The following is a 17,741-nucleotide window of genomic DNA, read 5'->3' as shown; positions in this document are numbered from 1 at the left end:
TCGATTTTCTTGTCTCATTTAGCAGTAAACAATAAAGAACATTAGAAGAATAAAACCGTGTCCTGATTGTTTAAAACAGGATCAAAATATCTGCCTATTATGTGTTAATAAATGTGTCCTATCTTACCCCACAGTGCTATCTCATTGGGCTGTAGCACAATGGTTGGTTACATCACTGGTAAAACTTGAGATATGGGTTCGAAGTTCAATGCTATTTTCTGTAGTTTCAAATTTACACAAGCGTTAGTGAAAATGGGGTTATTCGCCCAGGATACGCATAGCCATAATCCGAGCCAATGACTTTGCTATATTAACATGAGTTTCAAACACGTGAGGCACATAGCATTGTACTATTTGACCAAAGAATAGTATTCTTTGATTTGACGTAAATAAATCGCAAACTTTATAAGACTCCCAGGCAGAGTCCGTATATAAACGACTCTGCTCCCAGGTAATTTTCAAACTATATCATTTCCATGATAAAAAGAGGGGAATCCCCTTTACCGGCGTTAAATATTTATTTATCCTCAATATTTTTGTGCAATTTGTAAAACTAGTTTTAACCTGAAGTGCTTTTTTCAAGCCACTAAAAGTAGATTATGGCATTCATAATTTTTGCCTGGTTTTGCTCATTCGCTTTCCTTATCATGATATCGATGAAACTTGACGAAAGAATGCAGGTTACCATATGTTAATGTTGTCGCTTATTTATCAACGAAAATCATTGTACAGTTATAACATGGGTACCGCACATTCATTATTTTAACTTGTTACCCGTTAAGGTTTAAAAGTTAATTTTCCATGCAAACGCCAAAATAAAAAAAAAACGTTTAAGGAGATTCAATAACATTAAAAGTAAAACGCAAATTTTGTGCTAGTTAAACAATATACACCCACCAACTAATAAACTACACCCATAAAGTATGGCATTTTCTGTACTGTCATGGGGTAATCTTCATTTGTACATAAGGTATTAAATAGTCACCAGCTACACTAGACCATTCAAAACATCCCCATACAATTAATGTATTTGTAGCTGCATCTACTGAGTGTTAAGTATATAAATATATATATATATAAATATGGTGCTCTCCTCTTGTCAGTCGTGTGTATATATGCAACCTAGCACACACCAATTATAATTACATTTAATACAAGTTTAGGACACACATGTATACATAAGGACACATATTCCCACACTGGTGGCAGAATTATTAAGGCTTAAACCTGTATTTAACAAAAGTATCCATTTATTTTTTTCCCAGGTTTCTTGGTTTGTTGTCCTGGTCCCTCTTTTCGTTCTCAGCCTTGTTCAACTTCTATACACGACGTTCAAAATCATTCTACACATCAGGAGAAATAGAGTAAGGCTACTAGGGACATTTAAAGTTAACCTATTTAAATAATTGGCCAAACTTGTTAGGTTTTGCTTTCATGTCATGCAAGGAGGTATTTCAATGTGTTTGCAGCCCCTTTTGTGTGAATTTGTACCATAAGTCTGGTTTTCACATGTTGTGTAAGTAAATATGTGTTTCAAAACACAGTTGGACATTCAACCTCTTGTAAATTCCTTGGTAAGCCCGAGATGTCACGGAATCCTATCTTAATGTTTGTTATTTTATGTAAAAATATTGTTACACTTCATCTTTTGTTTTCACATATATACATGTTTGAACAGGGTATGGAAATTCCACTTCCAAGAAAATGGTGGAGTTTTGCACAATATGTTCTGGTTGCTATATTTGAGGTGAGAGAATTGTGATAGACTAGTTATAAATGTCAGTACAAACACATTGCAAAGTCCCAGGCGTATTACCCTAACTGTGTTGCTCATATGACATAAGATCTTACCCTTGAATTAAACTTAAAGAAGACTTTAACTTGAGACTTCTAAAATTTTCCATAAAATAATAGTTAAGGCAAGGCTAATGGGCTAACAATGGCCTAAATACTAGGACCCATGGCATATCAGGCTGCGGAACATCACCTACCTATAATGAAAAATGGTTGTTTCTATTTAAAAAGCTAACTAGGATTGTTACCCTTTTTATGAACAACGAACATGGTTTTAAGTATGAGGTTGTAAACTTGTTAGTGACCATCACATTATTTTTAAGTTATGTTGATTGCTGTTCTAATTGTTCCTACAGATTCTAATTTGTTTGTACTTGGACAATCGAGTTCCTGGAATGAAACTGTCCATGGCTCTCATACCAATGTGGGTGTTTCTTATCGGGAATTTGATTGACATGTTTCGGTTTCAACTTATGGTGGTGAAGTTTGGTAGAAGGCGGGGAAGTATGTGAAGATTTATCAAAATGGAAGAGGTCTATGGCAAGTACAGAAATCTGGGATCTAGGCCAGATTTTGTTACAGCAAGATGATAAAGATGGTAATGAAGCTTCTCTCTATATGGAAGAGGTCTTGTGGCTAGTGTAATATCTATACACACTTGCAGTTAAGCTTTGAATCTAGTCTGAAGAAAGCGTTCTATAGGGGAGGTCGTAACGTGCATCAATAGACATGGGTTCTAGACCATGTTGACTTATTTTCCCAAAACAATGATTAATGATGATGTTTATAGCTACGCGTGCAGACAAAAGACATTTTCTTAGAATATCTTCAATGGCTGAAAAACATTACAGATTCCAGGAAAATCATAAGTCCGAGAAAAATGGCATGTGAGGGGTGGTGGGAATTGATATTTGTCTCATTACTCGAAGATGGCGTTAAAGCTTGAATTATTTGGATAAAGATAAACGTATTTTAATACAAGGACACTAGTAGTGGCAGCAAAGATAAAACTGACATTATTATCATTTTATCATACACAGAAAATAACCAGACTCATAATTGTACTTTCCATTTAGGCAAATATTCAATAAATTCAAACCATTCTTTTATAACTGCTGCTCTTTATTGCAACTATATTTTCACAAGTTTTGAATATTCTATTCACACTCTTTATGTTTATAGTGGATTATTTATTTCTTCTTTGAAAATGTTTGAATATTTACAACTGTGGCATTCTGTTTTACTTTTTATGTAACAGCAACAAAATTTATGTTTATTCTATTATTTAGTTGTAGATTTTGTTTATTTAGTTAGATTGTTTAATATGTTGCATGTTCCAAAGTTAAAGACCACCAAAGAAATAATGAAAACAAGTTCAAGGTTAAAACAGGTAGCTCTACTTATTTTACAACATACTTTGGGGTCGGTTCTTTTGTTTATTTAATGTTAACTTACTATTAAGCCAATTTTATCAAATCTATCTGGGTGTCATTGTTGCACATGTGGTTTGTTAAAATATAAATGATTTGAAACTTCAATTTGTGCTCAACAATTTGTATCCTTTAAAAGAAAAAGTTAATTTGACCCATGGAGCAAAATTGATAAACATTTATATAAATCCAGTTGAAAACCACCCACATTGGAAGTTAAATAATAACAAATATAGATTTTATTTCAGTTAAAGTGTGATTTGGTGTATTTAATTGAAACAAACTAGAATGTAATCAAAAGAAAATTGCAAGAAGACATTGAACAATGTTTGAATTATCTTTTATTTCAGTTGGTGGCACCAGCAATCAGTTGCAGATATTCATCAAGTGCATCAGAATATTTGCACAAGAGCAATCTACCAACATACCACTTTCAAAACTGCTTACCAAGGTAAAATATTCTATAACATTATTCTGTGAGTGGGGCTTACAGCATGACACACCATGGGACCTGGGATTTATACCATAGTTGGCCCATTCCTCTAGAATCTGCTTAACATATAGTTATATTTCTGTCTTTGTGCTTATTAGTTAGAGTGCTTGCATTGTACAAAGAAGATACACGGACTTAGAGCTCAATGCTGCTTCTAATGTGTTCATATTTTTCCCTTTGCAATACATTTAAATAGCCTTTTTAACCTAGTTGTCACTATTGGAAAAATAGGTTGATCAAATTTACAGCTACACTTTAAAAAATAACAACAATTATTCACTAAGTTATATAAATGTAATTAAACATGAAGTGTATGAAGCCACAACATATTGTGGTCAGCCACCTGTGTTATAACTCCACACTTAGTGGTGTTTTTATATTCCAGGTTACCAATACCCAAGCTTGAAGACACCATGTCAAGATACATGCGGTCACTTAAAGCATTGAAAGGCCATCCTGATATTGATGAAGCTGCTATCATGGAAACACAAAGAGCTGTCAATGCATTTATGAAGTTTGAGGGACCAGGTATTTTTAAATTTTTTTTTTTAACTTATTTTATTCTCGTGTTGCCGAAAAACACAGGTTACCATGTAGGTTACTTTGTGGGTGTTTATTTTTGTTTTTGATATTTTTATTTTTAATGTATATTTGTGCAGATAAGTTTCTATATAAAATATTTACTGCATGCTTTCTATCCTGGCATAACAAGTTATGACCCCAATTTTTGTAACAAAACAAACAAAGCTAAAGTGTTTAGCCACTGTATATTATTCAATGAGGTTCCCTATGTTCGATACTAATGAAAGCAGCTGTATTTTTAACACTGTCAACCCAGAATCCAGATTTCACTCAAAATTATAAAAACCGGACACTGAATTGCTAACCATCGTACATTTATATTCAGACGTTCATTAGGTTTAAATAAAAAAATAAAACACGAGACACCTATGTTTACTTAGCATTTCTGTCAATATGCACATGATATATTGCAAACAAATCCAGAATAGCTAAGTGTTTTATGATACATATAAGAATAAACCTGTGGTATATAAATACTTACCATGGCACTTTTTATTCAGCCATCCATGAAGTCCTTATTGCTGAAAACGCAAAGAACTCTGGCACAAGTTACATCACAAAACCATGGTTTGACATGTACTTGGAAAGCAGGTTGCCTCTGCCATTAAACTACAACCCCTACCTTACATATAAGAGAGATCCCGTTGAACAGATGAATGAACAGGTGTGTATATAAACTGTTGCTGCTAGGGTTATTAATAACCTATAGATGTTTTTATGTCTGTACCGTGTTATAATGGTTAGTGTGCTTGTCTAAAGCCGAAGGGTTAAGAGTAAAAATGATACACATTGGCCCAAAAGAGGGGTTCACACATGCCCAAAAGTTCATAGGAGTAAATATGTGCCTCAAAATTAAAGGTGGGGCTAAAAAATAATAAACTTAAAAGTTAAATTTCAATCCTGCATCCACATTCCAGGTTACCAGATCCACCAACCTTATAATATCTGCCATGAAGTTCAAAAAAACATTGGAAGCAGAAATTCTTTCACCTGAAGTTTTCTACATGAACGACAAAGCTAAGTCGCCATTCATACAAACAAGTGTCAAGTAAGTTTCTAAATTAATACTTTTCCTATTCAGTATATATATACCACAAAAAAAGTTTTATTATATATAATCATCCACAAAGGTACATCTGTGGTAACTTGTAAGTGGGCACGAGTATGAAACAAAACATCCGTGTTATAACGACTGTTGTTGCCACGCCAAATAAGGTTAAATAAGTAACATTCATTCACATCAAAGAATATGGGTTTTTTTGTTTCTATGTTAAAACAAATGATACCAGAACGCCTATCCCTTGGTGGGGTCAACATGAAACAGTCTTTCCAAAAGTGTGTGACCAATTTTCTATCACTTGTTAGTTTAAAGCTGCAATGGTGTTTTTAATATTTTTTTTAAATATATTTAACCTGCTTGCCATTTACAAAGGTACCTTCCTAATCAGTTACTATTATGCTACTTACCATTTAATGAAAAATGTTGTTGCTCCTCGTCCCCACGCTAGCATCAATAAGTTACATTCGTTCATTTAACTCAATATTAATCACATTTTTTGTTTAAATACATGAAAACTCCTTAAACAAATTGAAAACTTTACGTATTGAACTTAATATGTGACACAAAAACATCATCTATATTTTTGTTTCTGTATAAATTCTTTTTACAAGTTTTTGGGTTAAAAAGCATAGCTTCTATATACCTTTTCCAAATTCTTATTTTTTAAGGTACCTTCCTAATCAGTTGATGTTACGTTACTTACCCATGGTAATGTCACAAGCTTACCCACTTGATATGAGTCAGTTTAAGAATCTATTCAGTTCGACAAGGATTCCACAAACTGGCAAAGATGTTTTGGAAACATATAAAGACTCAAGGTAATATGCATACGTGATACTTCTTAGGTTTTTCTCATTGACAATCTAAACTGATTTAGTGGGGTCTAATTGGTACAGGGTAGCACCCTGGGTTTTAAGTAATATACCTATCTCAGATTCTCAGGTATGCCTCACTGAAGACCTCAGGCTTATAGAATAGAATCTCTATTTTTTAAAGTCTATAAACTGTTTCAGTGGTGTCTAGTGATGATAACACCCTTGGTATTGGGGTTATTGGGTAAATGGGTAATAGACCTACATCCTAGGTTTAGGAGTCATGTGCTTCAATCAAGTATAACGTTTTTTATGTCAAGTGCTAATATTTTCATTTACCTAGAATTCATTTTTGCACAAAAGTTTAGTTTCAATATTCTCATACCCGCAGACACATCATTGTCATCCGAAACGGTCATTTCTACAAAGTGACCGCACTAAACACAGATGGAAGCATAGTTGATCCTTTGAAACTGAAATCCTGTTTAAACCGGATAAAAGCAGATAGAAGGTCACCACCTGAACATTCAGTTGCTTACCTGACAACCACTGAACGTGATATATGGGCAGATACAAGGTACTTGTATGTTAATAGAAGGGTTTATTTAATACAGCAAAAGTAGGAACCTATGTCTGTTGAACCAGAGTGGCATTTAGCACAACTATATTAATATATTTCTGTTGGTTTTTCAGTTGTTTGATGACAGGTTACAGATGAACAGAATATCTTTATAATAACTTTTATATAACATCTGCAGATCCCATCTTCTTCAATCAGGAAACGAACAATCATTGTTGGATGTCGACTCAGCAATTTTCTGCCTTGTTCTTGATGACTCAACAGATGTTGAAACTCCCGAGAAATCTGCCGAGACTTTTCTGTATGGTGATGGTGCCTCCCGGTGGTTCGATAAAAGCTTCTCGCTCATCGTGGCCGGCAACGGCGACACAGCACTGAACTTCGAACATGCATGGGGGGACGGTAAGTGTGATATTTACTGGAGTAGTTTTTAACGTAGCCATGTTTTTAACAATTGTCATTTTGCTACGAATTCCTTTTTCTTCTTTGTTTCAATCAATTTGGTCTTTGTTATGGTATTCAAAGTGATTTATATTATGCACACCACAAACTTACCCTGTCAATTATAACCTCCCATATTACTTTCCACTAGGTGTTGCTGTGATGCGATTCTTCAACGATGTATTCTCGGACTCCACCAGCCACCCCTCCATTTCACATGACACACCCACCCATGATGGTGACTTAAGTGAACTGATTCAACAAGTGGAGTTTAATGTAGATGAGAAAACCAAAGAACGCATCACGTATGTGCTTTGTAGGGGTAATTGTTGCCTTTGTTTGGGGTTATTTTTGACTTTAACATTTTCCCCCACTGAGGAAAATGTTTCAGATATAATAAACCAAATTTTATAAGGGTGGGGTTTTTGGTGAGGCACACCTGAGTCCTAGGATGTAGGTGTAATACCACCCAGGGTGCTACTATCTAAATTCCACTTAGGCAGTTTATAGACATTTTTTATTCTATAAGGGTAAGTTCTTCAGTGCGGCAAGGCACACCTGAGACCTGCACTCAACCCCTAACGCTCAATAAGTTATACCATCTGAAATATAATGATTATTTTCTAACACTGTCGACCCCTTTTTTAATTCTTAAATAATCATTTTTTTGTAACACAACGTTAACTTTGGTTATTTTCCATCCACAGGCAAGCTAAGGCCGGTTATGATAAAGCCACCGGTAGCTTAAGAGTTGCTGCGGGTCAGTTTGATAAAATGAACAAAGAATATTTAAAGAGGAAGAAAGTTTCTCCAGATGGGATTATGCAACTTGCCATTCAAGTAATTGCTGATGGAAAGATTTGTATCATTATTGTATGAAAGTAAATAATTTAAAAAAACAATTACCCACAAAAATTACATACGTGGTAACTCGTAATACAGCATTATTAATAAGGTGTATGAAACATGACACTTGTGTTATAACGACTGTCGTTTCCCCTCCATGCAAGGATATAAACGTTAAATTCTTATGTTTACTGATAAAACATGTTTTGTTATACATTAGCTGTAACATGACTATTTATGTCCCGTGTCCCCCCACCCCACTGTTTAAATGTAGGTCACCAGTACAATACATGTATTTACCTCTATATATAAGTGAGGATAAATAAGTTACATTCATCCATATTTCAACAGGTTGGTCACCACAAGTTCTGCGGCCATCCAGCCCCTACGTACGAATCATGCAGCACTTCTGCTTTCAAACATGGGAGAACTGAAACCATCAGGTCGTGTACACTGGAAGCACAAGAAGCAGCACGTGCTATTGTGGAAGGTGGGTCAACTATCTGTTTAAAATGTATGGTTTATGTTTAGATGGTGTGTTTGGTTACCGCTTACATTTCTATTCTATGTGGATAAGGTTCTTGTAAAGGACCTGGGATGAGGCCAGGTTTGGTCCATTTGCTACTCCCATGTTCACAGTTAAGTTACTAAAGCCATTGTAGTGTGTGGATAAGTAGACATGACTTTTGGTTGGCTTGGTAATTTATGTCCTCGTGGATGGGAACTTGAGTGCCTTATCCATGGTTGCCACTCATAAGCCCACAGTCGATTTACTGAAGAAAACTAATGCAGTGTGTGAACTAGTAGACATGAATTTTGGTTGGCTTTCGTTTATATCCTCTTGGGTGGGCACTTGAGTGACCTACCTGACTTTTGGTTGGTTAGGTCATACATATACCATTGTAGGACACTTAAGTGACTTATCCATGGTTGCCACTCCCATCCACAAGCTCTTACAGATGATAACAAACTTTCACACCAGGTTCATCTGGGGTGGTGAACAAATTAAAAGATGACGCAGACTACAGGTCAAAGGTGGATGACCTCATAAGGAAAAGTTGTAATCGTCATAATGAACTCACAAAGGAAGCAGCAATGGGTGAGTCACGGTTGACAACAATGTTTGATTTTTTAATAAATATAAATTTTTGATATTTATCTTTTTACATGTTTCAAATTTTTTTGTTTGGGCTTTTTTACCTGTTTTAATTTTAATTTTGTGAAATTTTTTTTAAGGTTTAAATTTTTCACAGGAAAGGGTTTTGATCGCCACATGTTCGGGTTACGTCACACAGCCGAGAAAGTTATCGGTCGTGAGATTCCGGCAATTTTCCGCGATTTTTCTTACACTACAATGAACCAGATTGTTTTGTCCACTTCTACGTTGTCTAGCCCAGCAGTTACTATAGGGGGCTTTGCACCAGTTATACCTAATGGTTTTGGGGTGGGGTATGGGGTGAAAGATGAAATGCTGGGGTGCAACATTACAAGTTACGATGTAAGAGACGTTGGCAGTCTCGTAGAAGCAATTATGACATCATTAGACGACATTCACACTGTACTGGAAGGTTAGTAATTGATGTTTGTAACTTATTGCGGAGGTAGTGGCCATTTAGATCTTTAAACTGTGCCCATTTGTTAGTACTGTACTCTTTTATATAAAATATTGATTCTTGTTTATTTTTCAGGTTAACATCTTCTTGGAATGGTTTGTAATTTAATAGAGAAATTTCCTTTGAATAGTATTTAATATATATATATAAGATTATTCCACCATAATTTCAGTTTCTATTTCTTTCCCGTATGAGATTCTTTGCAATAAACCGTAATTGGTATAGAAAGAATGTTTATTATTACTGTAGCTTACATTCAGAAAACAATGTTGGTTTGCTTATAAAATAAACGAATTCAACATATTTATCTTCGCGTGGCGTGTTCAGTGTTTTAACATGGGTGTTCTGTTCTAAAAACATTATGAGTTACCACATATGTAACTTTTTGGGTGATTAATTTTTTTGACTTTTTTCTGCTAAGCAACCCTTTGGTTTGTTTAAGGTGTTTTCAGTAGAAAACTTTATATTTTGACACAACTGTTTAGCCTTAAGACAATTTTGTGTGTGTTGCAAATTGCAATTTTTTGTGAAATTGTATGTTAGTTATTTAAGTAGACAGCATTGACCTAAGTTCCTAACCCAATCACTATACCAACTACTTCTTACTGCTTGGAAACCGAGCAATTAGTTCTGGTTCTTGCTTTTATTTCAAAAGTAGCAACAGCATATTTACAAGCATTATACAATTAATCCTCTTTTTAAATGGAAATTAGAACATCATTAATAAATGTTCTGCTTCCAGTAACACATGAATGATACATATATATAACTTGGTCGCTTTCATATCGACCGGGCAACAAATAATGTAGATGATTATACATTGAAAATACGTAATATTAGACCTTAGGTGCATTTGTTGTTAAAATGTGGGTGTTATGACATTACATAATGCGTTGAGATGTTCCACAGTATTAGGAAAAGTTCACCACACGATTGTAAGAAAAAAAAGTATTCAAAAGACAGAACTTTCAAGACAAAAGCTTGGTAAAATTTTTACTGTTTTAATAGTTTGTGTAAAAATGAAAAAAAACAAGTGCCAAGATGTCAGAGTAAACAATCTATGCCTAGCTCTCTTGTTTTTACCCTGCTGTATAAAATACACACCATTTTCGTACCCTGTACAAATAAGATTGGCGTAAATTTGTCAAAATAATTGGACTTTGGAACTGAACGGTTTTTCGAAAATATTTTCTGTCACATGCACAGCAGTAGAAACTCTAATGTTTGTTGTCTGAAAATGAGTGTTGAAACGGCGAAGAGAAACGTATTTATTAGGGACTGGGACAAATTGCGTTTCCAAGTTAAAACTACAGAGCGAGATGTCCTTAGCGCTGTCAATACGAAACATCAAGGTTTACGAACTTTTCACGAAGCAGAAGAGATGCTGGTGGTAACTCGTAGGGAAATAGAAGTTGAGCGGAAAAAAATCAACGAAAATTTGTTAAAAATTCGTGCAAAAGTGATCGCATTTCAGCAGCAACTTTCGAAAGTAAAATCCACCCCCGATTTTGTTGAAAAACTAAAACGGATCATGGAAGATGTAGAAATCACCATAACCGGATTTAAGGAGGGGCAGAGGAAACAGTTTGAACGTCTTGTAGAAGAAGAAGAAGAACTGAAGCAAGAAATTGGGATTCTCGAAAAAAGGATAGAAAAAACGAAAAATCAAACTTGCTTGGCAACCAGTGGGTTTGTTGGGAAAGTTGCAGTTCGAGCAAACAGTAATTCAACCTTACCACCAGAGGTTGATGCTTATGAGAAGTTTGTTGCTGCCAATGGGGCACAGGGTGGTTGGGATGATTATGATCATGGGTTGTTTTTAAGGATACGGACTAAATATAAAGGAAAGAAGGGGTTTGAGAATGCTGCTGTGAGTGGAATACCTGGTAGGAGTTTGAGGGAAGTTACCAAACATGAGGAATGGTACAAAACTTTTGAAGAGTTGAAAGAGAAAAAGAAAAAGGCGATTTCCGACTGGAAGATGGAAAAAGAGAAAGAGAATGTGAAGAAAGAGACTGAGAGCATGCTAAGAGAAAAAGAGAAGGAAGAGATGAAAAAGAAAAAAGAAAAGGAGAGAATGGAAGAACAAGAGAGATTGAAGAAGAAAGAGATTGTTGAAAGTTGGAAACAGAAGAAAGAAGAACAAAGGAAACTTGAAGCTGAAGAAATACGACAGAATGAGCTTCGGAAAAAGAGGATTAAAGAAAATGAACAAAGGGAGCTTAATGAGATGCGGGAAGCTGCTAAGGAGCAACTGCGTTTGAAACGAGAAGAAGATGAGAGAGAACGCTGGAAGTTGGAGCTTGAAGAGGAGGAGAGGAGATTAGCCAAGAAGGAGGAAGCCCAGCATCAAATAGCGAGGTTCCAAAACCGGGATCAACTTAACTTAAAATGGAAGATGAGAGAAAAGAGAATGAAAGAAGAAGAGCAAAAGAAGAGAGAGGAGAGAATCGGAAAAGCGAGAGCAAATATTAAAGTCGAGTCGGATCGTAACAGACTATATCAACCAACTGATGCATGGTTGCATAGGAATCGACAAAGGGACAGCAAAGAAAAGATGCAACCTGGTGTAGTGTTGCCACATAAAGCAGTACCTTCATGGAGGCAAGGGGTTTAGGGGGTTAAAATATCTTTGTTTTGCTTAAAACTGTAGAAGTGCAAGGCATTCTCATTGTTTTACAAATAATATCCAATTTAAAAACGCTGTTTTTGTAACCGTTTTAATTCAACTTAACTTATGTTATTTACTGTTTAGTATTTTCTACATTGGTACTATGTTATGTTTACTTTCTGTTAAAATCATGTATTTTTCTAGCTAGTTAGAATTGTTTGTTTTAATACTACCTACCGTTGCCACCATGTCTGGTGTAAAGAAGCAAAACTCCGCTGCACAGGCTTGGCTTATTATGTACAATGTTGCAATGACTGCTGGGTAAGTGGTGTGTTGATTTATATATGACTGTCTGTCTTTTAAAATGATCATTAACCACAAAATGTTGAGATTTATTGGATATTCCGGGAAAAAAATGTAGTTTTAAATGTAAATTATGTTTAAAGTAGCATAAAGTATTTTAAGTAAAATTTATATGTATGTATATATCATAGGGTATTAAATATATATATATATATATATATAATATATTCACAAATATTTATTGAAAAAATTTAAAACTATGTCGAATTATCTCTTTACACGAGAATTAGCATTGGCCTAATTAATGCTATTATTAACCTAACCAGCTAAGCCATACTGATGACAGATATAAGTGTTAATGATATTTCAAACAGATGGTCGTTCATCGGTATAGGAGTCGTAGGTCACTTCTACAAACATGGAACATACAAAGGATTATACGATCAAGTGGAAAAACAACTTCTATTTTTCCAAACCTCTGCAATATTAGAGGTATTACTAAGTTGGTGTAATTTCAAACAAACATGTTTAAAAATCATACAAAATAATATATTCAACTGGTAAACAATTTATTAAACTAGTTGGGAAATTTTTTCACCCCAATATTTTATGTGAAACATTTGTCTCATTATAAAAATGGTAGACTTAGGTTTCGGGTTAGGTGCAACTAAACTGAAAGATTTGTTGAATTATTAATTAATGAATAACATTTGGCTTGTTAAAAAAAGTTCAAAATCAGGTTAAACTTTAGTATAATTTCAAAATAACTTAAATTATAACAACTTACTGTAATATCCATGGATATCCCTTGCTGTGTAAACAATTTGTTTTAATGGGTTTAAAAAAATTAATCATAACAACAATAATAATTTTTGTAAAATATTTGGATAACGTGACAATTAACTCAAATATTTCCAGATATTCCATGCCATGTTCGGATTGGTTCGATCAAACGTCATGCTGACAACATTACAAGTTTTCTCACGAGTTGGAATTGTGTGGGGAGTTATACAACCAGTCGTGCAGGTGGAGTATCTTTAATTTGGTTGTTAGTTTCATCTTTCGATTGCAGCCATAGGTGCCAGGTTTTGTAAAATAAAAGATAAAAAAAATAATTATACGTCATGCAAGAAGTGGGATATTTATTTCACCATGGGAGCGAAATATAACGTTATAGTTAAAAGTGTACAATCAGGACTAGCAAATTTCTAATAATGAAAGTGTACTGGTTGTATAAAGACCCATATTTGCCCACAATGTTACATATACCTCATCAATAGTTTGCTGTGATAATGACCAAATCAATAGTTTGCTGTGATAAAGTCCACAATAATGGAAATAATGTATTTTCCCCACAGGTCCACGATAAAGAAGGAATACCAATGGTCCTTATTGCATGGACAATCACTGAGATAATAAGATATTTGTTTTATACCTTTGTGTTACTTGGAGTAACGCCAAAAGTCATGCTATGGTTGAGGTAATTTAACCTTATTAATATATATATATAAATTAAGGGTAGGGAACCTATAAGACGTGGCTGAGAAAATGCCTAGTATTTCTTATCCTAATTGTTATAAATAATTTTTTTTTTAAATTTGTTACAAATAAAAAATCCATAGTGTTACAATCTTAGTAAAGATGCCAGATTGCCAAGCATTATTTTTTTGTCATTTGAACTTGTAAGTACAGTTTAAAAATATGTAATAAATAGGCTACTGCATAAGCATAATTAAAATTGTTTGGCATGAAAAAATGTCAAACTTGTAATAAAATGATTGTTTTTATTCAAAGGTACACTCTGTTTATCGTCCTCTACCCCCTGGGAGTTACAGTAAGTTACTTACTTTGTTTAAATTTATTTTTACCACCAGTTTCCATATACATAGGCGATAGGTGCAGCCTTACAGGTGTTAATATTTGAAACAGGGGTGACATTATAATAATATGTTTTAGCACGATAGTTTTAAGTTTTTACCTTGTCATTAGCATCTGGTTCTTAACATTTACTTTATCAATTGAATATGTTGAGTAACTCTGGTGAAATTTATTTTACCCCTAAAATTTATCTAAAATCATCATACATTTTTATGTGTTGTGAAAATAAGTTTTTAACTCTTATTTTAAAGGTGTTTTTAATTATTCTTTTAGATAATTTTAAGGACAACATTTTTATATTTTTTTTAAATACAGGGTGAATTACTGTCACTCTACTACAGTCTACCCCATGTTCAAAATAGTGGTTTATACAGCCTTTACCTGCCCAACAATCTCAACTTTTCATTCAACTACTACTACGTTCTCTTGGGCATGTTTCCTGTGTATGTTATATGTAAGTATGTTTCTATAATATAAATGAAATGTAACTTGCTTTATCCTTGTGTGCACGGAGAATAGGAAATTCGTTATAATAAAAGTGTTCGTATAATTTGCACATTAATTTAGGTGTTTTGGGTAAAGGGCCAACTTTGTCCCAAATCTTAAGGCCCCACCATGCCTCGTAAAAGGGCCTCACCCATATAGAAATATCAAAATTCAAAAACAAATTTAAAGTTTGCATATAGTATTATTGAAATATCAAAATTTTGTTTCGCCAATACCTGCACTTATATTTGGCACAGTATCTATGCAGTAGGTGTGACTACCTCAGTGAAGGATGTTTATTAGGAAAGTAAGAGTGTCTGTCTTGTTTGGTGCTGTGGCAGTGGTTCCTAATGGGTTGTCTTACTTGCCGGTAATGTACCCACAAAGTTACATATGTGGTACCTCAGAAGCATTATTGTCCCGTGAGGATACATCATTCACATTCATTCATATGTATACAATAAACATAAGTAGCCTGGGTGTTAAAACATTCTACCTGTTCAACTCTTAATATAAATTTCTAGAAAGTATTTTCCTTTATAATATGCAAGTCAGCATTAAGTAACTTTACACCACATATCTGAACTAACCTTGATTTTTTTCTAGTTTTTCCGCAACTTTACTTCCATATGTTCGCACAGAGGAAAAAGTCTCTTTCTCCACCAGCAAAGAAACAAGAATAAATCAATTTACTTTAATTTTTTCATTCTTCAATTTTCCTAGTTTCATTTTATTGAATAATTGTTGCTAAATGGTTCTCTCTGTGTTTTTAATTATTTGCCCTCTTTATGCGTTGGTGGGTTTTTTCAAGGCTCACCAATATTAATAAAGTGAATTATGTCGTAAAATTGATAACAGTGATATAACAAATGCATTGTGACAATAACAATAGCTTGTTTTTATTTAAATGTAATGAGTATTTTTCGTTTCGTGAAATTCACCAAGATAAATCAACCAAATATAAAGAATGTATTAGAATCTGGAAAAAAAGCTAAGCTGATAATACCTGAATGGCTAGTAACCAACGCTTGAAAAATAGCGAAATACAAAAAAGGCACAAAGAGTGTTTCATAAAAATGTATTTACTTCTACATTTAGTTGTGTAAACATGCTCCAACACAAATCTATAAAGGAGATCTCATACACTGATACTCCTGTACTGGCAGATATTACAAAGAATCTGTTTGTTTAAATCGGTAGAAAACTTAAACTGTTTACAAAGTGCCAATAACTGATGTCAATAAATGGAAAATAAACCTAGCTAGCTACTGGATGAAGCCATGAAAGGTACACAACAATAAATAAATACACATATACACATGCTACTACACATTATGTGTGTGCAAATTGCTGGATATTTGGACTGACTGAGTTTAAAGTAACCAGTTTAATGATTTGTCATTAATGATTATAACCTGCTGTTAACAAAGATTGTATTAGTTTTTCCTATAATTAACCTATTGTTCTATATCGTATATAAAAATAATAATTATGTGTTAAATCTTTAGTGTCTGTTATTTATTTGTGGCTAATATAACAAAACAAACAAACAACATTAGTACCAGGAGTTTGGATTATAATTGTTGCATGTGTAGCAGTGGCAGTGGTGCTTGCTGTTGGATTTATTGGATTCTCTTGTTACATGAAACGAGGTGTGTGGAAACTAATTTTTTTTTGTAAATATCCTAAGTCCTAAATTAAAATGAATAATTCAAAACATATAGCGCTTTTGTGAGTTACCATGTATACAACTCTGTGTGTGATTGTTTTTTGGTCCTTTTTCTGTTTGGCTGATAATATAGACAACCCATGAGTGAACAATTTGTCTCCAAGTGTAGAAGCATCATGCATTGAGCCCGGCATCATTGCAATGCAAGAGCCCCAACCAATAAACCATGACACAACCTGCTGTTAGTAAACCTTCATCTTATGTTTATTTCCCAGCACACCAAGGCAAAGTCGCTTCAGGAGTTTGCGTGACATCTTCACACAGATCACTTGGATCAAGTACTTTGTAAGTTTTAATGTTTATTATTTTAAGGTATTGAATTGAATGTACCTTGTTAATTCTCATCTAGTGGGGCAGCTACAATGGTTATAACATGGGTGTAGTATTTTATACACTTCATACCTGTTTACTAGATATTATGTAACAGATTGTTTTCTGTATGACTGACAATTTAGACAACCCCATAATGACCACTGGGTTAGAGCAATTAGCGTTAAGTGTCTTCAAAGAATACATCTTATAATGATAGCAACATTAGGCCTCAAAACCGATATTCTTTTGCTTGGATACCTGACTTTATAACCATCCGGACAGTGTACGAATACTAAAGAGATATTTTTAGAGCCTATTTTTGTTTATTCATAAAATATTTTGCGGTGAAAACACCATTAAGATTTTTGTTGCGGTTAAGGTAAAATGTCTCTTCTTGCTTATTTAAAATTAAAACACATTACAAACATAGCTAATCATGTACTATTTACTTCTAGCATAACGAGAATCATCAGAGAAAAGCACCTCAGCACCATTAGCAACTCCTGTCAACTATTAAACTTTAACCACAGAAAACAAAACAAAAAACAACTTTTGCGATTTAACTTTTTTATTGCTTTTTTATATTTTTCTATGTTTTACCCATACCTTTCATAAAACTGTGATAAATGATTTCGATCCAACAAATACTCTCATAAAGCTTATTATTCAACACGTCACTTTCAAACACTGTGCATTTAGTTTCCTGTATGAGTCAAGCGCCATGTATGTAGTAATAAATATTTGTTGTGTGAAAACTTGTGTTATTTTGAA

At 33.9% G+C, this 17,741-nt stretch overlaps 5 protein-coding genes across 7 annotated transcripts in view; all 5 read left to right on the top strand.

Annotated features, from left to right (window-relative positions):
• The window catches only part of LOC113474068 (transmembrane protein 60-like), a 3,617-nt gene extending 534 nt beyond the window's left edge, over positions 1–3,083 (top strand). The window contains exons 1-5 of one of the 3 annotated variants that reach the window (XM_026838816.1): positions 529–680; positions 1,266–1,364; positions 1,679–1,747; positions 2,151–2,338; positions 2,646–2,903. In XM_026838816.1, the coding sequence (XP_026694617.1) occupies positions 600–680; positions 1,266–1,364; positions 1,679–1,747; positions 2,151–2,306 (405 nt within the window). In that variant the 5' untranslated portion in view covers positions 529–599 and the 3' untranslated portion in view covers positions 2,307–2,338; positions 2,646–2,903. Of the gene's footprint in view, positions 1–528; positions 681–1,265; positions 1,365–1,678; positions 1,748–2,150 lie in introns of those variants that run through there. The other 2 variants (XM_026838813.1, XM_026838815.1) reach the window with 2 other exon arrangements.
• LOC100184443 (carnitine O-palmitoyltransferase 2, mitochondrial) lies at positions 3,076–9,958 on the top strand. Its single transcript, XM_026838735.1, has 14 exons — positions 3,076–3,184; positions 3,575–3,675; positions 4,103–4,245; positions 4,800–4,963; positions 5,217–5,347; positions 6,028–6,177; positions 6,563–6,748; positions 6,930–7,153; positions 7,344–7,497; positions 7,900–8,032; positions 8,390–8,528; positions 9,021–9,137; positions 9,292–9,606; positions 9,727–9,958. Exons 1-14 carry the CDS (start codon positions 3,119–3,121, stop codon positions 9,729–9,731), a joined length of 2,028 nt encoding a protein of 675 aa, XP_026694536.1. The 5' UTR covers positions 3,076–3,118; the 3' UTR covers positions 9,732–9,958.
• Positions 9,959–10,711: 753 nt separating this feature from the next.
• Positions 10,712–12,466, top strand: LOC100179745 (coiled-coil domain-containing protein 112-like). Its single transcript, XM_002130971.5, has one exon. The coding sequence runs from the start codon at positions 10,850–10,852 to the stop codon at positions 12,266–12,268; it is 1,419 nt and encodes a 472-aa protein (XP_002131007.3). The 5' UTR covers positions 10,712–10,849; the 3' UTR covers positions 12,269–12,466.
• A 4-nt stretch (positions 12,467–12,470) lies between these two features.
• LOC100184399 (very-long-chain (3R)-3-hydroxyacyl-CoA dehydratase 2-like) lies at positions 12,471–15,919 on the top strand. The gene is made up of 7 exons (XM_002131002.4): positions 12,471–12,583; positions 12,940–13,057; positions 13,484–13,591; positions 13,924–14,045; positions 14,360–14,399; positions 14,759–14,897; positions 15,536–15,919. Exons 1-7 carry the CDS (start codon positions 12,510–12,512, stop codon positions 15,610–15,612), a joined length of 678 nt encoding a protein of 225 aa, XP_002131038.1. The 5' UTR covers positions 12,471–12,509; the 3' UTR covers positions 15,613–15,919.
• Positions 15,920–16,824: 905 nt separating this feature from the next.
• Positions 16,825–17,741, top strand: part of LOC100185609 (prolyl 4-hydroxylase subunit alpha-2-like) — a 4,652-nt gene continuing 3,735 nt past the window's right edge. Inside the window, exon 1 of the mRNA XM_009859164.3 lies at positions 16,825–16,943. Within this exon, the coding sequence (XP_009857466.1) occupies positions 16,825–16,943 (119 nt within the window). The remainder of the gene's footprint in view (positions 16,944–17,741) is intronic.

The sequence above is a fragment of the Ciona intestinalis genome, chromosome 1 (assembly GCF_000224145.3).
Source record: "Ciona intestinalis chromosome 1, KH, whole genome shotgun sequence".
In the NCBI taxonomy this organism is placed as follows: domain Eukaryota; kingdom Metazoa; phylum Chordata; class Ascidiacea; order Phlebobranchia; family Cionidae; genus Ciona; species Ciona intestinalis.
This window is presented reverse-complemented; position numbering and strand designations above follow the sequence as displayed.

Bases quoted from the DNA above. Each gene is read 5' to 3' on its own strand.
- LOC100184443 (XM_026838735.1), top strand. From the start codon at position 3,119: ATGTTGCATGTTCCAAAGTTAAAGACCACCAAAGAAATAATGAAAACA. The intron at 3,676-4,102 runs GTAAAATATTCT...TTTATATTCCAG, and splicing joins TTTCAAAACTGCTTACCAAG to GTTACCAATACCCAAGCTTG. The intron at 4,964-5,216 runs GTGTGTATATAA...TCCACATTCCAG, and splicing joins TTGAACAGATGAATGAACAG to GTTACCAGATCCACCAACCT.
- LOC100179745 (XM_002130971.5), top strand. From the start codon at position 10,850: ATGCACAGCAGTAGAAACTCTAATGTTTGTTGTCTGAAAATGAGTGTT.
- LOC100184399 (XM_002131002.4), top strand. From the start codon at position 12,510: ATGTCTGGTGTAAAGAAGCAAAACTCCGCTGCACAGGCTTGGCTTATT. The intron at 13,058-13,483 runs GTATTACTAAGT...AAATATTTCCAG, and splicing joins AAACCTCTGCAATATTAGAG to ATATTCCATGCCATGTTCGG. The intron at 13,592-13,923 runs GTGGAGTATCTT...TTTTCCCCACAG, and splicing joins TTATACAACCAGTCGTGCAG to GTCCACGATAAAGAAGGAAT.